General features: G+C 40.1%; 1 protein-coding gene across 2 annotated transcripts in view; it reads right to left on the reverse strand.

Annotated features, from left to right (window-relative positions):
• The window catches only part of AGMO (alkylglycerol monooxygenase), a 308,250-nt gene that overhangs the window by 285,129 nt on the left and 7,577 nt on the right, over window positions 1-15,544 (reverse strand). For both annotated transcript variants that reach the window (XM_051963385.1, XM_051963386.1), the window contains exon 3: window positions 3,755-3,906. In XM_051963385.1, coding sequence (XP_051819345.1) covers window positions 3,755-3,906 — 152 coding nt within the window. The remainder of the gene's footprint in view (window positions 1-3,754; window positions 3,907-15,544) is intronic.

The raw sequence follows: 15,544 nt of genomic DNA on the forward strand, positions 1-15,544 counted from the left end.
ACTCTGCCATCAGAAACTATTTATATGAAGAAAGTTTCCAAATATGCTAAAATATTTGTTATGGTACCTTTTGTGATAGCCAAGAAGCACAAATAGCCATCAACTAAAGAGTAATCAGACCAATTGTGGTACAGAAGTACAATGAGTATTACCATGCTAGTCAGTCAGTCAATATTTACTACATGTCTTATGTGATAATCACATGATAGAAATTATTTATGTGATGGATTATAAAGAAACATAGAAAGATTTTTGGAACTGATACAGAGCAGTCAACAGAGTCAAGAAAACACTATATACAGTAACTACAACATTAACACAAAGAACAGTGACCCACCAAAACATCCAAAGTAGATGTAACAAGCACAAAGATCAAGCAGGGTGGAATGAAGAGAGAGGAGAACTTATTACTTTGGGTAGATGGGGAGTCCACAGAGGTTCCATATTATGTATGGTTCTCAACTTTTTCAATGTATCAGTCTATTAGAATGACTTTTTCCCTTTTTATGAAATAATTATTGGTCATATGGAATGCCTCTCTGGAAGGATCATTTCTATGATGGTGTAAGGGGAAAAAAGACACCAATAGAAACTTACTTAATGATTTGTAGGAATCACTCATCTCAGTTTCCTCTTCTGCCAAAAAGAAAAAGTAGACCTAACATCATTTCTTCCTGTTCTGTCTGCATTTTTAATCACAGAGCAATTGAGAGAATTCAAGGGTTCAAAAGGTGTGAAGTTCATTGTCATAAAACCTGGGCATTTGCCTTGGTTCTGCCCTAGAAGTATCAAGAAAGTCCTTGGATCTCCGAATTGGGAGAAAAAAAAATTCAGAGATCACTGAACCCAAATGAGTCCCGAAATGTGGATATCCTCTGTGACATTCCTATATGTTCTCCCTGCAGTTTTCCCCAGAATCCCTCTATCCATGAGAGACTAACCACAATATCTTATTCCCTTGGGATGGCTCAAGTAGTCTCAAAGTCCTATCTTAATTACATAATAATGGGCTTCCTTCCTCTCTAGCTTCCATCTTCTGGCTTTGCCATTGGAAGAGAAGAGGACAAATTCTTCTTAAATGCGACAAGGTTGCAGGCATTTTAGAGTAGAAATTTAGATCTTGTGGGATAAATATGCCTGGAAGCTTCAGTCAATTAGTGCATGGCCTTGTTTGGGGTCTCTCACCATCCTGGCTCCCCTCACACACTCCAACTCTAATGTTTCTACCACAGTGAATGACCATTTGTGTGGCTTAGCAGAGTGGAGGACAGTACTAATGTCACAGTCGAGTTCTGGCTTCAAATACGCCCACTTTCTGACCATCATATCAAATTACTCTCCATCATTGAGTTGGCATATCTCAGGGATTTAGAGGGAGGCTGGAAGCTCAGAGAAGTGAGTAGACAAAAGTCATGAAACAAGCATAGGGGCAGTCTCCAAAGCCCCCAGGAAGGTAGCACAATTAGTTGAGTAAGTACTTTGGGGAAAATATAAGATATGGCCAAATCATATGGTTTTAAGGGGTTTCCCCAGAAATAGGAATCAGTATTTGGTGATGGTCATGGTAGTGGCAGTGGGAGCCAAATTATGCTTGACAAATCTGATAAACAATATGGCATGGTGGAAAGAGTCCTGGCATTGCAATTGGGAGGTTCTAGATTCAGACCCTCTTCTTAGCTCTCTGACCATGGGCAAGTGAATTATAGCCTATGTATCTCAAGTTCCTCATCTCCAAAATGAGAAGATTCAACTCAATGATCTTAAAAGGTCATTTCAGAATGCTCACTTAGTTCCATAAGTACAGCTGATGTGAACCTCTAGAGCAGCAAAGAAAAAATCTCTAGACACTCTAATTGTATCTGCCCCTAAGCTGATGTCTAGCCATATGGATCCTCTCCTTAATTTATCCATTGGGACCATTCATTTATCCCTATTACCTCCCTTCTCTACTCAAGACCCCAGCACTTGCTATATCATAGACTCAGGGATCCCTAAGTTCTTGAAGGCTTGGCCCATACCCTTACAGGTATCACCAAACTAGAAATTCTTGAAATCTAAGTCTGGTAATAGTAGGTATAGCCAAGAGGCCATAAGGACAAATTGAGCTGGACTCAGAGAGCCTTGTCACCATGGTAAGCGGCTATAAGGGGAGCAAATTCTAGCCTAAGCAACTCATGAAGACATGCTCTTTAGGCATAGAATAATAGAGCTAATGGTTTCAAAGGCAATAGTTCCTAGAGTGGCAGATGAAAGGCCAAAAAGTACTCTGGGTATCAGTTAGTTCAATCTCCTCATTTTATCAACAAGAAAGTTCATGTACATAGAGAACAAGTCATCTGGCCAAAGTCACATGGGCCAGAATGGAATTTTGAACCCACCTCCTCTTCCAAGTCCAAACTCAGCTAGCACTCTCTCTCCTTCTCTCTCCCTTTTCTTCTTCCTCTCCCTCTCCTTCTCCCTCTCCTTCTCCTTCTCCTTCTTCCTCTCCTGTTTAGGTCACCTACTACTAGCATAAGACAAAATAAAAAATTACTTCTTTAATCATTTGTGCTTATTTTGTTAAAATGTGGCATCTTTTAACATAAAAATGCATTCGATTAAAAAAAATGAAAACTAAAAATGTTCTCAGGAAAAAGAAAGTTCTTTCAGCCTCAGGCTGTGGGATGCTTCTTTTCTTGTTGCCTGGACAGATCACTGCCTCCTGGGACATTCCATGAGCTCCCTCCCATCCTTACTGCCCCCCGTGTCCCAGATACTCAATGCATACCTACTTTATTCATCTATCTCCCAGTTCTCTCTTCCCCCACCCGGCCTCCCATTCTCCTCCTCAGTATTATTCCAGATCTCCTCCTTTTCCTTCCTACCCACCCACTCAGTTCACCCACCCACCAAAATGCTAAGTTCCGCTCCACAGTATTGTTTCAAGGCGGAACACTTCCCTCTCATCCCGATTCCATTGCAGAAGCCCATCCTCTGCCACCAACATCAGCCTCCTGCAGCTGTGACCTCATTTTCCCCTCTCTGCCAGTGCTGCAATCCCTCCTGGACTCTGGCCAGTCCTCACAGAGTCCCTTCAGAGATAACACCCTTTCTCTACTTTTTTTTTTCTTGGCCCCACAAAGCCCCTCTGAAGGGAGGCCCTGTTGGCCCTTCTCCTTCTCAAGGGAGTAATCTAAAATTCAGCCTGGCCAGGGTTCTATAGAATAAAGTGGTGCTGGTCTTGGGTGAGTACTTCTTTTCCAAAGCCTGTAACCCTGAAATACCTCATTCTGTTGAGTTCATAGCTGATCACATTTTTCCCCCCCGGAATGTGAAAGGGATGTTATAGAGGTTGAAAGAGGCTTACAGATTCCTAGAATTGCCCCCCCCCAAAAAACCTGGGCATTGGGCTGGTCCAACTCTTTTCTAAATTCACATTCAGTCATGTTGATGGGGAAGGCCACACTACTTGCAAGTGTCTCCCTACTTCTATGATGGAGTCACTAAGAACAATGAAAAACGGATGTAATTTGGTGGGTGAAAGGCTCAGATGAGTTCCAATATTATCCAGCTTTTGGTATTAAATATAGAGAAGGTGGAGAGTGAGAGGAACTTGAGAAATATACTCTGATCCCCTCCTTTGTCTCCTTCTTCATCTTCAGAATGACAAGATTTTTTCCACTCAAATTTCAAAAGCATCACCGTAATCAATCTCAATACACTTCACAAGCACCATATACACAAATCATCAGCAATACGTCTCCCAGTAACTTACCATGAGCCATGCGGTGAAACCAATAGTAGCCAAGGTCAACTCCCAAGAAGGTCAAATACCATGTCCATAGAGAATCCCAAGGCAGTTCGAAGAGTCTATAATTCTCCCAGACATAAATATAAGCAGACAGCTCAATACTCCGGAAAAAGAGTCTGAAAAGGAAACAAAGGCAGGCTTTAATTCATTTGCTAGAAGCAGAATCATATTTAATAAGCTCAACAAGCCTTGATTAAACAATTTTTAAAAACATGTTAAAGTATATCTTAAATACAATATATGTGTACACATTTATACAGTTCTCTTGTTACGCAAGAAAAATCAGATTTAGAAAGGTAAAAATAACCTGGGAAGAAAAAAAAATGCAAGCAAAAAGCAATTAAAAGATTATAAATGCTATGTGGTGGTCCACACTCATTTCCCAGTGTTCTTTTGTTGGGTGTAGCTGGTTCTGTTCAGCACTGATGAATTGGATCCTCTCATTGCTGAAGACAGTCATTTCCATCAGAACTGATCTTCATATAGTATTGTTGTTGAAGTGTATAACGATCTCCTGGTTCTGCTCATTTCACTTAGCATCAGTTCATGTAAGTCTCTCCAGGCTTCTCTGTATTCATCCTCCTGGTCATTTCTTACAGAACAGTAATATTCCATAACATCCATATACCATAATTTACTCAACCATTCTCCAACTGATGGGCATCCATTCAATTTCCAGTATTTGGCCACTACAAAGAGTACCGCCATAAACATTTTTGCACATACAGGTCCCTTTCCCTTCTTTAAGATCTCTTTGGGATATAAGCCCAATAGTAACACTGCTGGATCAAAAGGATATGAACAGTTGATAACTTTTTGAGCATAATTCCAAATTGTTCTCCAGAATGGTTGGATCCATAAACAATTACTTTATACAACACATTGTACTTGGTACTTGGGGCTACTGAAACAGAAAATAACCCAGTTCTCCCCCTCACAGATCTTGCACTCATAGGATCATCACACCAGGGCTGAAAGGACTGACAATGCTTTCAAACAAAACCCTTTCTCTTTACAAAGGAGGAAACTGAGGTTTTGGAAGATCAACTCAATTCAATTCAATAGCCATTCTTTAAGTAAAGCTACGCGTCAGGCTTTGTGCTAAGCGTTGAAGATGCAAAAAAAGGCAAAAGACAGTTCCTGTCCTTTCAACTTAATATCTTGTCCCAGGTTATATGGGTTGCTTTCTAGTGGAAAGCAATTCAGGGCAGGGGGAACAGGAAGAACACAATATCCATGCAGCCACACAGCTAAGTAAGTAGGGAGAAGATAACCTGGCCAAGGAAAGAGCACATCTGAGCATTTCTTCACAAAGAATCATGGCAGTTGAGCTGACCCTTGAAAGAAAATAAGGATTCTGTGCAAGGTAATATACATCACCAAAGAGAAAAAGGAAATATCCCCTTCCACAAAAAGCTGACATCCTCCTGGAGGCAGGAAGGAAGAAAGAATATGGCACAGATACAAGCACATGGCTTAGATACAAAATATATCAAAACAGTCTTCAAGATGCCAGGCACATCTGTTCTCGTGAGAACTGCCAGGCTTCCGTTTTCATCAAATGAAGGCGATATAGACTCTCTGGACAAGTGCCCTGAAATGCAATTAATCAGCCAAGATGCATTTGTTAAGCTCTCACTTGACAACAGGCTCCAGAGGATGCAAAGGAAAGTAAAAGGAAACAAAATAAACAGAAAAAGCAACAATTGTCTCCTGCCCTCGAGGAGCTTGTTACCGAATACACACCAGAATCAACATTTAGAGACAAATCCATTTGGATGTGTTGTGCCCATTTTGTTCTTGATGGAATCCTCAAGACAGCATGAAGCTGCTGTTGGGGAGTTGCTTCCTGGAGTGCAGAGGAAGAGCAAATCTAATCCTGATGGCAGAAAAAGCATTTTCTACTTTTAATAAAAGTCATTAAGCACAATTCTTTCTAAGGAGCTGAACAATTTCAAGTAAACCATACTCTCTAAATTTTAGCATCTGGAGCAAAGGTCAACCCACCTCACCTTAGTTTTGCCTCTATTTTTTCAGGCTTTCCAGACAATGCACACACTGTTTTCCTGCAGTGATCCAAAAATGTCTCTAGGGAGCCTGACCCATTCTGGACACTGTCCAGGAACAATGAGACATCATTTCACTCAGAAGTGAAGGTGTAACTATTAACTCCCTCTATAATGTTTTGAAACTAGACCTTTTAAATAATCCCAGGTGGCTATCACCAGATCTCTTCATGGTCAGGCCTTTTCCCCCACTTGGAAAGGTGTATACAGCAAATGGGCCCATTTCTTCCTTTTGAAAAATAATTATTTCCAAGCATTTTCTTTTGTAACATTTCTGTTTACAGTCATGGAAGAACAAAGCTAAGGTCACGTTCCAGACATATGTATTACTTTGGAGCTTTTCTCTCCTTTCAAGTCAGTTTATTTCTGTGCGCCTCCTCTGCTTGCAAGTCAGTAACAGACCACTCAGCAGATCATCAGCTGATTCCAATGACTTATTAAGTTGTCCATTTTTCCATTGCAAAAAAATGAGAAGCCTTGGGAGAGATGGTAAGGGGAAAGGGACAGAGTAGATAAAAGGCTAGTCTTCAAGCCTAAAAGACCTGGTTTTTGAATTCAAGTTTGAGACATAGAAGTTGTATTAACCTCTGAGTAAGTTCATTAACCTTTTGGTTCCCCCCACAATATTGTTCTTGTCATCATTAGCATCATCGTTATTAGTGTTTTATGAAGCTTATGAAAATTGTGTAAAGTTGTCTCATTTGATCCCTGCAACAACACAATAACAAATAATTGTCATTTGTATTTGTGTTCTGTCATACCTAGCAACCTTGTTAGATGCATGGTAACTGCATGGACCGCTAGGCGGCATAGTGGATAGCATGCCCATTCTAAAGTCAGAAAGACTCATTTTCACGAGGTCAAATCCAGCCTCAGTCACTTGTTACCTTTGAGAACTTGGGCAATTAACTTAATTCTATTTGTCTCAGTCTCCTCCCCTGTCAAAAAGGAAATAGCAAATAGCTCCAGTGTCTTTACAAAAAAAAAAAAAAGAAAGAAAGAAGGAAAGGAAAGGAAAGGAAAGGAAAGGAAAGGAAAGGAAAGGAAAGGAAAGGAAAGGAAAGGAAAGGAAAGGAAAGGAAAGGAAAGGAAAGGAAAGGAAAGGAAAGGAAAGGAAAGGAAAGGAAAGGAAAGGAAAGGAAAGGAACTCAAATGGAATCATAAAGAGTCAGACATGGCTGAAAATCAACTACATAAGTTGGTATTGCAATTTTTTTGGGGGGAGGGGGGATTGTGATTGTCATTCTATGGATGAAAAAAAAACAAAAAAACTGAGGCTTGGAAGTTAGTGACTTGCCTGTGGTTACATCATTAGTTTCAGAGTCAGAATTTGGAACAAGTGCAGGGGTCTTTAGGAGTATAAACTAACACTGCTCCTGATTTCCCTGTAGAAGCCCAGAAAAAGTAATTTATCCATTTCATGCTTGGAGTTTTCTCATCTGTTAAATACAATACTAGCCCACCTCCCTGGGGTGTTGTGATGAATAAGTCTTTAAAAAATGGGGACCGCTCCCAGGGCTGAGCCAGACTACATCTCACCGCATCTTAAGACGTAAGTTTAAATTAGAGATGATGTGCTTAAAAATATTCTCAAATTCCTTCCATCAAGCAGCTTCCTTCTCAATGTCTTTTATTAGATTTACTAGGAGAGCCACAAGTGAATGAGAAAAGCTCCTAGGGACTTCATTGGGCAGAGAGACCTAGGAGAGCTGTCCTGCTTTGAAACTTACTAATGGAGAGGCACTCTGTTAAGATGGGTCACTTTAACAATGGGGTACACATGTCAAGATATGGGAATATATGTGTAAATGGCTGATGTTTGCACTCTTAGATTTGCAAAGTGATTTAAACACATTATCTCATGAGCTCTCACTCATCAGCGCATTGTTTATGTATAAAGTGTTTTAGAAAAATGGGTATAGCTTCAGCAGACATATAAATGTGTCATGTTGTCTTTTAAAATTATACTCTCAAGAATTACCTACATATTTCATTTTAAAATCAATCTTGTGCTCTTGCTCTCTCCCTCCACCCCCCACCTCCAGACCAATTTGGAGATTGTATATCATGAGAAACAATTCTCAATTCAGACCTTATTTGTTAAATGACAGAAACTTTTCTTTTTTTTTTTTTTTAAGTCCAACTTTTTTCCTCCTTGGACATAGTTCTTTAGATACCAGCTGATTCCAAGGTATTCATCTCATTTATCATTGGATTTCTACCAGAGGCCAAATGCTTTTGTCAATAACACACTGTCCAACTCCAAAGCCTGAAGGCTCTTACCAACTACCACAGATGTGAAAAAAATTAAAGGCATAGGATATTCATGGGCTTTCTTCCCCCTAAAACTTGGCTTCATGCCCTTGGGGGAGGGGGGAAATATATATGGAAAAAAAAAAAAAAACTTTGTTCCCCTCACAGAGATATTGAGAGCAAGGTCATCTGCAGGAATTTGTATGTGAGCACCCGATACATTTACAAGGCATATAAAAATGCAAATAACTGGGAGAAGGAGCAGAAAGGATTCCTACATAGCCCAAATGACCTGCAAAGTCCCCAGCTGCCCTCAAATGGTCGCTGGCTCCTGAACAACCAAAGAAAGCAAAATTGGAAGGATGAAATGTTGGTTAGTTTTAGTTGAATTAATGCCCTGAGAGAATGAAGCAAATTCATTCAGCCATTTTAAAACTAGATAAGTTCATTGTATTCTGTAACTTACTGTACCCCAATAAGAACCAGCAGATCCAACATCTTCTTGCTCTGAGCCTGATTAAATCTGTTTTCCCCTCCCCAATCTAGAATGCATAGGAACAGATCTAGTTTTCTATTCCTTCTCTAGCCTTTTGCCGCCCATTCTAACAACCCTTCCTAAAATAAAAATCCCCTTTGTAGGGTCTTCAACTTTGGAAAGAAAGCATTATCTCTAAAGAAAGATATAAGTAGTAATACTGAATAGGAAACACTCCAACATATACCAGGATAACTGATATCCTATCAATCACATCAATGAGCATTTATTATACCACATCTGCTCTATATCAGGGTCTGTGCTAGTCAATAAACATTCAAATGTTAAAAAAAAAAGTATTCTCAAAATCTTTTTTTTACATTAATACAAAGAGATTTGTGCATGCAATATAAGCACATATCAAATAATACATTAAAAAACAAGGTACTGGGAGGAGCACATTAGTATCAGAAGGGATATAGAGGGAGTTCTTATAGGTGGGGTTTAGCAAGGTTTTGAAGGGAACACAGTATTTTAAAAGGTAGAACTGGGGACAGAGAGCATTCTGGATGTGGAAGATAGTAGAAATATATGAAAAGAGGCTTTTAAATGAAGATCATAAGTGAAGAACAAGAATGATTGAACCATGGGTGTATGAAGAGACATAAGGATGTGAATGAAGCTCCTTAAATGTCAGATAAGTTGCTATCTAGTGAGCTTACATTCTACTGAACTGTCAAGCTCAAGAGGGGAGTGTTCCAAACGACCATTTTCTATCAAGAAAATATCCGCTTGTTTTTATGACCAGAGGAGAAGGTTCATTAGCTAGACACAGTGACAGAGAAATAGAAGCACACTGGAGGGAGATGCAACTATACAAAATATATCTCAAAGAAAAATCATTCAGAAGATGGGAACAAAGGTGGGCAGTTCTTGATCAAGACATTAACATCTCAAAAGGCTCAGAATTCCCTGGGTTTCAGGTCCATCTTTCTCTCATGGAGCAGAATCACTTGAAGTTACTCCTGAATGGAAATAACTGATAACACTGAATCCTAGTTTTGCCATGTAATTCAGAACCCCTACCATTGTGACTCCCTAGCTAAGGGTATCCAAACTCCACCAAACTCCAACTTTGGATACCTTCTAATGGTGTGACTATGTGCAAATCACTTAAACTATGTAAACCTTTTTCCTTATCTGTGAAATGGGGATTTCCATAGCTCTAGTATGCTTCCCTCACATAAGAAGAATGCCATGTCAGCTTTGAAAATCAGTGAAAAATATGACTTAGAGCTACTTACTTCCCAAAAATTCTAATGCTTTTCTTTCCAGATGTAAAATATTGTTGATTTGCTAATGGCAAGTGGAGTGAGTACTGTCATATGATGATCTCAGTGGCAGAGAGACAGAGAGGGTGAGGGAGAAAGGAGAGAGGAAGGGAAAGAAGAAAGAGTGGGAGGATGGGGATGGAGAGAAAGAAGATGTGAAGATAGTGAGGAAAGAGGAGGGATAGTGAGGATAGGGAGGAAAAGAAGAGGAGGAAGAGAGAGGAAGAAAAAAAGAGGAAAGAAATAAAAAAGGGGGAGAAGATAGAGAAGAAAGAAGAAAGAGACTAAAAGAGAAGGGGGGAAGAGCATGGGGGAAGAAAGAGAGAGAGAGACAGTTGAAACAGTAGGAGGATGAGAAGAGAGGGAAGAAGAGGGAGGAATGGGGTGAAAAGAAAGAAAATGATAATGAAAAGAGAAGAAAGAAAAAAGAGAGGAAGGGGAAAAGAGGGAAGAAGAAATAAGGAGAAAAGAAAGGGGAAAGAAATGAAAAGAAAGAGGGTCAAAGAAGATAGAAGCAAGGGAAGAAGGGAGGGGGAAAGGGAGAGAAAAAAGAGGAAATGCAGGGAATAAGGAAGAGAGGAAGGAGAGCAGGGGAAAGGGGGGGACAAGAAAGGGAAAGAGAAAAGAGAGGAAGGGAGAGATAAATGAGTAGAAGAATGAAAAAAGTTCAAGGGAGAAGAGAGAGAGGGAGGGGGGAAAGAAGGGAAGAAAATGTGGGGAGAAAAGAGAGAGAGAAGACAAAAAGAAGAAAGAAGAAGAAAGTGGAGTGGGAAAAAATAGATGAGAGAGGAAAAAAGGGAAGAAAGAGAGATGCAGGATGAAAGGGAGATGGGGGAGGAAGAAAGGAGAAGGGAATGAGGGAGTATAAGAGAGAGGGGGAGAAGAGAAAAGAGGGAAGGAAGAAGAAAGTGGAGAAGAGAATGAACGAGAGAAGATGAAGGAGAAAAGAGATAGGAAGGAAAAGAGAAAGCGGGAGATGAAAACAGAAAGATGGAAAAGAAAAGAGAATGAAGAGAAAAGGAGGGGTGAAGAGGGGAAATGGGAGGCCTGCTGAGAAAGGTTCATTTGCTAAACAAAGTGAAGCTGCCTGTGACTGAAATCCCCCTAACTTTCCTTTGGAGGTGCCAGGCCTGGAGCAGACACCCAATTTATTACCCTGTCAACTGACTTATTAGGGTTGACACAAATCGAGCAGAAATATGCCTGACATACTCCAGTTGAAGCTTTTTTTCACACATGTACACAAAGCCAAGCTTCCCTCAAGGTGGAGGCCAGGCAGGGAGGAGCTGGGGGACCTCTATTCCCTGCGTTCTATCAGCAAGATGGAACTGGTCTCCTCCCCTTTTTAACATGCAAACCCAGCCATGAATTCACCAGGACTAGAAACAATTCGCCAGAACGACACAGCTGGGAAATGATTATCAAGCTCTGGCAAGTCCTTGATTGCAGGAAATAGCACCTACATTTTCCAAAATGTTCCCACCAGACCCTGAATCCTAAACCGGAGCTCCTTCCTCTCCCCTCCACACCTTCCCACCCCCATATGACTCTGCTTTCTGGAATTTCAACTTCCATGCTGAAAACCCATCCTGGGGGGGGAGGGAAGAGGTCCCGGAAACAATCGATGAACTACACATTGAGCTGAAATTCTCATGTGGAGATATGGCCTACTGGTTAGTATACGGGATTAGGGATCTAATTCCCAAATCCCAGTTCCCGTTTAGTCATTAAGTATGAATAGAGGACCTAGGGCTTGGGATCTTGGGGATACAGAGAAGGAAATCTCGCCAAGTCAGTGATGGTGATGCATACAGTCCCATTTGTTCCCACTTTAAATTAACAAATGGACTCCAGAGCTACTACCAACTATGTTTTAGACAACAAACTTAACGTTCAGGATTCAAAGGTGAGATGAAAATAATAATAATAATTATCATTCTTATTATTAGCCATATTTGGGGATATGGGTAAGATGAGGGTCTGCTTTCTGGTCATAGAGTAGCAAAATTTTCAGCTATTGGGAGGAATTGGTCAGGTACTATATTATCTATCTACCAGTTTCTAAAACCAAAAAATGCAATCAGGATAAAATGATAACAAAATACTATTTTAACATTGAAAATTTCAGTGTTTGGTTTCAATGCTCCTATTACTTAAGTAGAAGCATGTAGGTCATCCAGTGAATAGAGCACTAGTCCTAGAATTCAGATCTGACTTCAGACACTTTCTAACCCCAGTAAGTCACTTAACCATAATCTGACTCAGTTTCCTCATTTGTAAAGTGGAGAAATTAACAGCACCAACTTCCAGGGTTGTTGTGAGAATCAAATTATACATTTGAAAGATATTTAGAAATTTTAAAAGTTCAATGTAAATATCATTATTGTTTTTACTTTACTTATTGAAATTGAACTCAGAACTAGATCAAAGATAATCTGCTCCTGGGCTAAGGGCCAAAACTTGTGTTAGTGTCCAGAAAATCACATATTCCCTCATTTTTACATAAGTGATGGTGGGGTAGAGAAAAGAAACCAGGTTAGAGGAAGGAGATCAGTCAGGTAGTTTCCTATTTAACTAATTCTTCTTGCTGACTAGTAGCTAAGCTCTCTTGTTTCAACAGTGGTAAAGGATTGTATGTTCTGTTGAACACCCTTTTATTTCTGTATCTCCAACCTGGCCTTTTTCTCTCAGCCCTGTTTAGATCTCTTCTTGAAGTACAATCATTGGTCTTCAAAGCTGCTTCCTGTATTTAAAGACTTCTACCTTCTCCCAGGAAACTTCCTTAAAAGCTTGTGAGTCTAAGTTACTTGGGTTCCAGAGAAGATTACTATAAAAATCCACTGGGATTTAGTCTCAGGGCACTTTTTTTGGTTGTGTTGGGTTGTTTATTTGCTTTTTGGGAGTGGGGGTTAGAAGAAGGGAAGTGGCTGTGTTGATGCGAGTAAAGGAAGCCACATCTCAAAAATCGATAAATGATTTTTTCAATAAATGTTTGGTTATCCAAGGAATAATTAAGCCTGATCATGTAAAAGAAAAGAGAGGAAAAATTCCTCATTTTCTTTGTAATAATCTATGTCAGATTATTACATATTATTTTCCAATAACAATAGTAATATAATAACCAACCAATCATGTCTCCAGTAGCCATGCTGTAATGACTGGTACTTTGCTTTATTCTTTCTTTTTTCTCCAAAAAGTTCTTGATGCTGATCCTGAAGGCAGACATATCCGTCTGCAAAAACTCCTGCTGCTTTGCTCCATCTAGTGGAATATTGATTTTTGCTTAAGATGAACATGCTGATGTCAAGCTTTGCAGGATCTGGGTGGCTTACTCTGAGACTGCAGAGCGGGATCATGACGGTTTTTCATTTTAGAAAGGCAGAACATTCAATCCGACTAATTTCCCAAATCATGAAAGAACATAGATTTTTTAAAAAATCTTTTTTTCTAGAAATATAATATGAAAGACATATGAAGAAAAGAAATTCTGCAAATTGAAAAAGTATTATAAACACAATATACAGACATTTTGAGCTTAATGTGCACACCGAACAAGACTGAAAGTTTTGTCTATAATTTATTTGAAAAGTCAAGGATCGTAGCATTCACCTGATTGATCAGTAATTACTTGTGAACAATAATATTTGTACAATAGCAAATAAAAAGTAAGGCTAGAACAAAGAAGGCAGAGATTTCCTCTGAAACGCAAAGACCAAGAACACTGATGTTTTCCTTAGCTTCTTTCTCTCAGTGAGTTGATTGTACTCTCTTGGTTATTGGAATAAACAACAGGTCTTCTATTGGCTGAAACATTTACTGCTTCTTGTTAAATTAACATGCACTTATCAAATCAGTGGAGCCAAGTGATGAGTACTCTGTCACTAGAGAATCACGCTTGCCAGCCTTTGTTATTACTTCTATGCTAAATATAGAATGTTAAAACTCCAGTCTTTATTTTTTCTTCCTTTTTTGTTCTGTTTTATTGTTGTTGTTGTTGTTGTTGGGGTCCAAAACATTTCTAAGGAATTAATTTTTTTTTCATCTTATCTATTCCCTCACCTCCAAAATACAAGAACGTTGATAAAGGGGATTTTCTTATTAAGAAATAGAAAGCTCTGTCACTGACATGGCTGGCAGGGGCAGGACATAGAGATGGATGGCAGACTGCAACAAACTTCAGATGGCACCCCTTCACAAAAGAGCACAAAACCCTGGCTCCTTTATAAATGGTCCACTTCAGATCAAACCTGCACCACATTCTGGTTTGATTTATAATCCATTATTTCAAAAAATAATAATAATAATGAATGCCTAAAAAATAGTGAATCGATTGCAAATATTTATATCTGGTATAAAACTTCTCTAAGGACAAGAAACTTTATGAAAACAGAAAGATTTCAAGGAAGTCACAACAGAGAGACCCAGAAATCTCAGAGTGCTCCCCCAAAAATATTCTTTTAATACAAAGGAAAATCTGTCAGGATTTCCTTGTGGTTCATTCTGAAATCGGTGGGTCGATTTCACCAAGTGTTTTACGGTTTCATTAGTAATTATTATAGTTTGATTTTAAAAGTGAACCATCTAACTTCTTTTTCTCCTCCCCCTGTAACTTTTTTATTGAACGTAAGTGTTCGGTGAGCATGTGTGCACAGGAAACGATTGATTGCAAAAATACCTGCCTATAATGTGCTGTGCTTAACGCCAGCGAACAGAAATTTCCGCACAGACAGCGAGGGCTTGGTTCTCCAAGGAGAGTGGCTGGGACAAGCCGGCAGCTGTCTCCCTGCCTGCCCCCAGAATCCAGCCTGGGATGCAGCTGGCCTTTTTGTTTTCCCTGACAAACTGCTGTCAGAGAGACTGGCTAGAAAATAAAACGGATCCTTGAGCAGTTTTTAATGTCTTCCTCCAGCCTGAGATCTGCTGACCTCCATCTGGGAACAGATGACCTTGACCTAACAATGAAACTGATCTCCCCGAGTCCAATGGGCTTTTCCTCCAGGCCGCCAGCCCTCTGCCGCTTTTCTGGGACAGAGATTGTGCAGTGGAAAAAGTCTGCCCACACATTTGGATGGATGGGCACCGTCCAGTTTACCCAACTCTATGTAGGGAGGGACGGAAGGAACCTTTTCCCAGGCAGAAGCTTCTGCCCGATCCTCCTCCTGCATTTTCTGAATGGGGACTGGAGGCCTTAAGGAAATAGCCAGCCTCAGTGGCTCCTGGAGAGAATGAAAGTGAGTCCCTGGGAGAGGATACGATCCATGGTGTGTTAATCTAACCCTCAGCTGTTAATGATTTGCACTCCCATTTCCCCTGATGCTGCGGCTTCGGCTGCAATATTGGTTTAACGGTTTCTGTCGAGTTTCCCTGATATTTTCTTGCTGAAAGGGAGCGAAGAGGAAGGGAAACCCGATCAGCAGGAGCCGGGAAGCCGAGCCAGAACCCATGTGTTTGTTTGTAGTTTGTTTTTATATACCTGTTTAAGGAACTTTGGGTTTTGAGATTCTGTGTGCAACAACAGAGGACCATGGGAAAAGAGTGGCCACGGCTCCTGCCCTTTGCTCTTTGGCATCTGCTGTGCAAGCCAACAAGGCGGAGAGGGGAAAGACAAGCACGGGCAAGTTTGGCTCCA

This window comes from Antechinus flavipes, chromosome 5, assembly GCF_016432865.1.
Source record: "Antechinus flavipes isolate AdamAnt ecotype Samford, QLD, Australia chromosome 5, AdamAnt_v2, whole genome shotgun sequence".
Classification (NCBI taxonomy): Eukaryota; Metazoa; Chordata; class Mammalia; order Dasyuromorphia; family Dasyuridae; genus Antechinus; species Antechinus flavipes.